Source organism: Arachis hypogaea, chromosome 16 (assembly GCF_003086295.3).
Source record: "Arachis hypogaea cultivar Tifrunner chromosome 16, arahy.Tifrunner.gnm2.J5K5, whole genome shotgun sequence".
Taxonomy (NCBI): domain Eukaryota; kingdom Viridiplantae; phylum Streptophyta; class Magnoliopsida; order Fabales; family Fabaceae; genus Arachis; species Arachis hypogaea.
In genome coordinates, this window is record NC_092051.1 from 7,767,893 (window position 1) to 7,775,329 (window position 7,437).

The 7,437-nt window shown below is 35.1% G+C and overlaps 1 protein-coding gene across 1 annotated transcript; it reads left to right on the top strand.

The window, feature by feature from the left end:
- Positions 1 to 385: 385 nt before the first annotated feature.
- On the top strand, positions 386 to 5,364 carry LOC112755295 (calcium-dependent protein kinase 32). Its single transcript, XM_025803280.2, has 8 exons — positions 386 to 1,752; positions 2,680 to 2,803; positions 2,897 to 3,040; positions 3,581 to 3,733; positions 3,890 to 4,005; positions 4,128 to 4,295; positions 4,409 to 4,639; positions 4,810 to 5,364. Exons 1-8 carry the CDS (start codon positions 1,231 to 1,233, stop codon positions 4,966 to 4,968), a joined length of 1,617 nt encoding a protein of 538 aa, XP_025659065.1. The 5' UTR covers positions 386 to 1,230; the 3' UTR covers positions 4,969 to 5,364.
- The last annotated feature ends 2,073 nt before the right edge of the window (positions 5,365 to 7,437 follow it).

A 7,437-nucleotide genomic window follows, 5' to 3' on the forward strand; every position in this document is an offset into this window, starting at 1 on the left:
GACAAAAGAAAAAAGAAATGTGCCTAGTTTTATTTATTTTTATGTTAAAAAATCTATTTGGTAGTAGAAGTTTACAACACAATAGATAAAGGAAATTAATATTAAATAATATATCAGTCTAACACTTGTTTATACATCAATCACCTTATAAAATACTGATAAAAATCCCTAAGATTGTGTTTGGTGGATAATTAAGAGAAGAAAAGTAATTTTAGAGATTAACTAAATTATTTTTATGTGAATTTTATGAATGCAAGATTGACAAATTTTATAATTAAAAGATAAATAAAGCATTTAAAATTCCATAAAAGAAAAATACTCCATCCAAAATTCCAAACATACCCTAGATGTATTTTAATTTTTAACCAATAACATCTTTTGCTATAAATATGAACTTTACAAGTGAAGGGAGAAAAAAAAAAAGAAAAGAAAACTGTGCAAAGCTGTAATGGCACAAATGAAATTACACACACAAGGAGAGGGTAGTCAATGGAACTAAAGAGCTTTCACTCACCCACACTAAATTAAATTACCTTATAAAAAATATAAAATTAGTTAGTTAAAAAAAAAACAAAATTAGTACATCACTTAAAGCAAAAGATTATTTCAAAAAGAATAAAAAAAGGAAACTTGTTAATCCTAGTTTGAACTGTAATTGTTTAGGCATAACAGCGTCATTAAGCTTCCAATAATAAGAAAAACAGAAAAACAAAAAATTTAAAAAAAAAAACAAAAAAGAAAAAATCTTAATTAATAAGAGAGAGAAAGAGAGGGAAAAAAAGAGGGAGAAGAAGAAGAAGAGGAAGAAGAAGAAGAACATGACAATGGACGAAGTCTCTGCGAAACAAGTTTGACCCTTCAACCCCAAAAAAAAAATTCCAAACCCTCATTTCGTCCATAGTGCCAAAAACACGCTTAATTCCTCAATTCCTCATCATCGTTAATTCCAAAACCCTTCCTTTTAAACATTCATAGTCCCTTCTTCTCCCATTTCTCTCTGTTCCTGTTCCTCAATTTTCCATTCGTTTTTCCCCTCTTAAACCTAAATACCCAATTCGAAAAGTCATTTTTTTTAGCTCAATCCATTAGCTCCATTTCTTCAATTCCATTCAAAGTAATTCCTCTTTAGAAAATTTAAGCTTGAATTAGGAGCTGGATCTCGTAAATTGACACCACCCTATCAACCTTGACCTAAAAACCGAGACTTTATTTTTTTTGTTTGAATTTTCCATGGGTAACTGCTGCGGGACGCCGTCGACTCTCCACGATGGAGAAAAGGCCAACAAAGGGAAGAAGAAGAAGGAGAAGCAGAACCCCTTCGCAGTTGACTACGGGAACGGAAACGACGTCGTTCGTGGCTCGAAGCTCGTCGTTTTGAAGGACCCAACGGGTCGCGAGATCTCGCAGCGTTACGAGCTAGGTGGCGAGCTGGGTCGTGGTGAGTTCGGAGTCACGTACCTTTGTACGGACAAGGAGACTCGCGTGGACTACGCGTGCAAATCGATCTCGAAGAAGAAGCTGAGAACCGCCATAGACATCGAGGATGTGAGGAGAGAGGTTGAAATCATGAGGCACCTTCCCAAGCACCCTAACATCGTTTCTTTGAAGGATACTTTCGAAGATGATAGTGCGGTGCATCTTGTTATGGAGCTCTGTGAGGGTGGTGAGTTGTTTGACCGTATCGTTGCCAGGGGGCATTACACGGAGAGAGCCGCTGCGGCTGTTACCAAAACCATCGTTGAAGTTGTTCAGGTATGGATTTGTTGTAAAGTTTTTATTTTTAAATTGTTTGCTTTATTGGGGTTTTGGATCTGGGGATTTTGGTGTTGTGGATGGTGTTAATTATTTTATTTTATTATTTTAAAATTGTTTGGGGGAAATGAGGATTGTGATTGGTTTAAATGATTTTAACTTGTTTTGTTCAAGTTAGGTCCTTGGAATTTGGATAGTGATGGAGGTTAATTGAGATCTGGTGGGTTTATGCTTCAGAGATGCACAGGAAAAAAAAAAGCGTCTGTCTGTGTGGTTTTAGAATGAGTTTAGTTGATTCATGTGGTTCATTAATTTGTTTAGTGCTAGTGCTGGTGCTAGGAGAGTTTTATTTACCTCATAATGGGTCTACTTGATGCAAATTATTTTGGTATCAGGTAGATTCTAGATATGAGTAGTTTGGAAGGGGAAGAAATTGTTGACGGTAAAAGTGGATGTAATAAATTGATTTGGCTTGGGTGCTTCTGATGTTATAATGGACTTCGGAGTACTTTTGGCAGCGGCCGGGGGTGAAGGGGGATAGGTTTTTAATGATGGTTACTTAGACTTGGCATGGACTCAACACAGTGATGGAGAAGTACATAGACATGGACACTGTTTAGTCCTTTTGTACAACAAAATTACATTTTTCAGATTCTGTGTTGGTGGTTGAGCTTGGTGATTGATTAGTGGGGTTGTATTTACTGTTAAGATTTGGCAAGAGATAGCTTTTTAAGCTCACTTGTTAGACTATAATGAACAGTAGAAGTACTATGTTTAGGTTGCATGCATTTGGAGCTTAAACTTTTTCGTGTTAAATGTTTTGGCTGGGTAATTTGTCTACTCTGTTATTTTTTTTTTTTTGCCTGGGGACATTCTCTTTCTATGGTGGTAAACCAGGGATTTAATTGTGAACCTTTTATGTTTCAGATGTGCCACAAACATGGTGTGATGCACCGGGATCTCAAACCCGAGAACTTTCTGTTTGCAAATAAGAAGGAAACAGCAGCTCTCAAGGCTATTGATTTCGGATTGTCGGTCTTCTTTAAACCAGGTAATGTTTCTGGCTAGCAAGTGAATGAATCGCTCATCAATGTTGCTCGATTTTTTTAGTTACAATTTGGGCTGAAGTTACCATTTTGTGCAGGGGAAAAATTTAATGAGATTGTTGGAAGTCCATATTACATGGCTCCTGAGGTGCTAAAGAGAAATTATGGCCCAGAAGTAGATATTTGGAGTGCTGGAGTAATTCTATACATCTTACTTTGTGGTGTCCCACCATTTTGGGCAGGTTAGTTTTGTCTTGTGATCTATGTTTTTTGGTTTTTCAGCGACAGACCTTAATGGTGCACTTTAAGTCACTGTGGAGTTCATGCAAACATTATACAATGTCACAGAAAATGTTGTGAGAAAAATAAATGCACCTTTTTATATTTCATTTCAGTCAAGAAATAGTAGTTTTTGTAGTTACTAAAATATTTCCCTGTACCCTACAGCATCCACCTGGACTGTGAAAATAAGGACAAAAATGTCAAAGCTGTATCTTGGTTACACTTTTTTATTCATTGTTGATCTTGGAGTCATTTGCATTGTCTAACTCTAAATATAATACACTGGAAGTACCAGCTAATATGTTGAAAGTGTCCATTTGATATCAACTTGATTCGGCCAACTCTTTTTTTTTTTTTTTTAAATACGAACTTAGTTAATTTTTCTCCCTTCATTTTCATATGATCTCATTCAAGTAATTATTATGTCTTGCTTCTTTTTATTTCTGATTAGTTTAGCTGTCTAAATCTTTTCTTCTCTTTTCCTCTTCTGTAAAATGCAGAAACTGAACAAGGAGTTGCACAGGCAATTATACGATCTGTGGTTGATTTTAAAAGGGAACCATGGCCAAAAGTTTCTGATAATGCGAAAGACCTTGTGAAGAAGATGCTTGATCCTGACCCTAAGCGTCGCCTTACTGCACAAGAAGTGTTAGGTAATATATTGTTGTTCATGTACAATGCTTTTGATAGGCGACAGCATATAGATTCTATTTTCTGCTCATCAACAAAGGGGTCTTTTCCCTTCTAAAATTCTCAAGATTGAGATGCGTCGTGTATGGATGGTAACATAATTATTAATCTTTATGCAGATCATCCATGGTTGCAAAATGCAAAGAAGGCCCCTAATGTTTCATTAGGAGAAACTGTGAAAGCAAGGCTCATGCAATTTTCTGTAATGAACAAGCTTAAGAAGAGAGCTTTGAGGGTAATGTTCTCAGTTCTCAACAATATCACCATATCAAATACCCTTCTAGGAATCATCCCTTAAGTGTTATAACGATAATTTATAAGTCGTTTGTTATTTGATGGTCGATATTGTGTGTACAGGTGATTGCAGAGCATTTGTCTGTAGAAGAAGCGGCTGGAATAAAAGAGGGATTCCAGCTCATGGATACAAGCAATAGAGGCAAAATTAACATCGATGAACTACGAGTAGGGTTGCAAAAACTAGGCCATCAAGTTCCAGAGTCAGATCTCCAAATTCTTATGGAAGCTGTAAGTTCACTATTTTACCCTTTAACTGGGGTATTTGCTCCATAGTTGGCATGCTAAAAACAAATAAGTACTATCTCTTACAACTTCTAACCTTTGGGGGATTGATTTTACAGGGTGATGTAGATAAGGATGGGTACCTAGATTATGGAGAGTTTGTAGCCATTTCTGTTCATCTGAGAAAGATGGGAAATGACGAGCACCTTCGCAAAGCCTTCCAGTTTTTCGATCAGAACCAAAACGGATATATTGAAATGGAGGAGCTGCGTAGCGCCTTGCATGATGAGGTCGACGCAAACAGCGAAGATGTCATAAGTGCAATTATGCATGATGTGGACACAGATAAGGTCAGCAATACATCTTCACATTCTGTCTTTGTTCTGTTTCTTGTGCTTTAAGATTGCTACTCGTTCTGTTGAAACTTGAAACTTGAAAGTGATAGTCCTTCACCATTCAAAATGGACATATTAGTTGTCTTGTACTCTTTTTGATATTAGTTGTCTGCATGAAATTGCAGGATGGAAGAATAAGTTATGAGGAATTCGCCACGATGATGAAGGCCGGCACAGATTGGAGAAAAGCATCAAGACAGTATTCGCGAGAGAGATTCACCAGTCTCAGTCTCAAATTGATGAAGGATGGCTCATTGTCGTTAAACAATGAGGGTCATAGATGATCTGTAGACATAATGCCAAATTTTAATTAACCTTTGGAAAAGGAAGAAAGAAAGTATGATTAAAGTTTTTTTTTTTTTTTTTTTTCTTTTCTTCTTCAACTCTACCCCCTTCTTTTATTTTAATTTACCTTCTCTTAATTGTAATTCTTTTATGTATTTTTGTTACATATCCTTTGAAGAGAGCCCTAGTTTGGGTGGAATAGGATACTTATTGCCCCAAGAAGTGTCGTGTATGTGGTTTGGAGTATTGTCTGTTTTTTTCTGGCTTGTTGAGTTGAGGGTGTGGTGTTATGGTTAGGGGAAACAAACAAGGAAAGCAAACAAGAGAACATTGAATATTGGAAGATTATACCAAAGTCTTCAATTGTGCAATGTAAATATCTTAAGTTGTTCACATTTTATGTGTCACATGCATTCTTAGCCAACTCCATGTTTCTTTTTTAATTATTGCTTAAAAGGAAATGATAGAGCTATGAGCTTATGAATTGTTTCTATATATTTCTTTGACCTCAAATTGCTTTCAACGGTTAATATCACAGATTTAGAAGCAATTTTCTTATCTGATGTAATTGAGTAATGCGTGCCACTTAACTCTTAATTACAACATTCACTAAAACTATTTGGAAGGGGTTGGTTTCACCTTGAGTTGAACTTTTTACTTGATTTGTATTAATTGGTAGAATTAATACTAAAGACAGACCGAATAGGTTTGGTGTACTTGAAGTTAGTGAGTATTTGAAGTTAGTGACAATTTGTGTGGTGTTGCACTGTTGTAGGGTAAGGATATACAATTTGTTTGTTATTTGTGAGTTTTTTTTTAGCAGGTGTAGTGTATGAGCTTGTGATGGTGGCCAATGGGTTGCTGCATGCACAAAGCAGGATTCGAACCCCCAACACTTGGTTAAGCGGACGAATGAGCTGAGCACTCGACCAACCCAAATTGGTTTATAAATAGTCTTTTATTCTTGTTATTTCATTACTACACCTTGTTGTGTTAAGTTTTGTATTTCAAACAAAAAAATTACAACATTCGCTTGGTACACAACTCTCGTTAGTTTTCGAAGTCCATCTATAAACTAAGGACAAATAAAAAGAAATGCATCTTCTCAGTTTACTTAGGCAATAAAATGAATTTGTTGAGTTTGTTGGGCCCAGCCCCGGTTGTATACCAAAAATAGATTCATTTGTTGCACTAAATTTCTGTCCCTTTTTTTTTCCGGGGTCGAGGGGTGGTTCAACCAAATTTCTTTGAATTTCTGTTCCAATAAATGCATGTTATGGGTTGGTTGATATGAAAGTTTATTCAGCACAGGATGCTGTTGATAAAGAAAATTTTTTATAACTTCACCAAGATAAAAAAGCCCCCACTTTATAACAAATAAAATATCACTCATATTTTGTCCGTTAATGTTAAATTTTGGAAAAGCTTTATCCGGCAGTTCGACTCGAGCCACATACAATGATCTATGGATGATTTTCCTTTTCAATTTTTTTGCATTTATTTAAAAAGAATTAATACTAATTTAATTCTTGATTCAGGAGTAATAGTTCTAACTTATAAGTGGCAAGATTAATATGCCAACGAGCTATAACTTAAATAGTATAGTTTTCTTATTCGAGTTTCACTTCTAACTTGAAAAAAAAAATAGCAAGGTTAATACTTAATATTTTTATTATTTTCTTATTTTGGTCAACGGCAAGGTTATATATTTGGAATTTTTTATTTTAATATAAAAGAGTGAATAGAATTTTACATTAATATTACAAAAAATAGAATTTTATAATATTTTGAGGGCGTTGTTCTGTGCAAACACAATACGCAGAATACGTATTGCACAGATAATACGCAATCTGTGTATTTACAATATGCAGACTGTATATTATCTTTATAAATTAAAAAAAATTGATCTGACAATTCGCACTCTGCGAACTCTATAACCCTCAAAATTTTGTAAAACACCATAATTTCTAATATTAAAATATTACACCAATTCTTATTCAATATCCAAAAAAAATTAACCACATATTTGTAGGTCCATATTATTATTAATTTTTGTACTACGGGACCCTATTCTTTCTATTTTTGGTGATACCCAATAAGAAGCCGAAGAAGGCCTCAGCCCAAACACAACTAAACTTGACTCTGCTTTCAAAACTGCTGCACATCCCAAGACCAAAAAAAATAAAAATAAAAAAATAAAAGTGTTGAATATCCTGTGACTAAGGTCTGTCCCTGATGATTGCTGCTGAAGCTCCTGAATTTCTGTTTGCCATGTTATCATTCGTCATTCTTATCATCTTGGAATTCCAAATTGTATTCTAGTAGCTCAAAAAATAGACTAAGACATGCCCAAAAGTGAATGTGTGACAGGGTTGCCTTGGACGGTTGTACCGCAACCATTGAAATTCACATAATCCATCATTTCTTAATACACATTACACTCTACCTTTCTTTTACTAGTATGTTAT

Excerpts from the sequence above, each read along its gene's own strand:
- LOC112755295 (XM_025803280.2), top strand. The coding sequence starts at position 1,231 with ATGGGTAACTGCTGCGGGACGCCGTCGACTCTCCACGATGGAGAAAAG. Across the intron at positions 4,296-4,408 it reads TCCAAATTCTTATGGAAGCT|GGTGATGTAGATAAGGATGG; the intron begins GTAAGTTCACTA and ends TTGATTTTACAG. Across the intron at positions 4,640-4,809 it reads ATGATGTGGACACAGATAAG|GATGGAAGAATAAGTTATGA; the intron begins GTCAGCAATACA and ends ATGAAATTGCAG.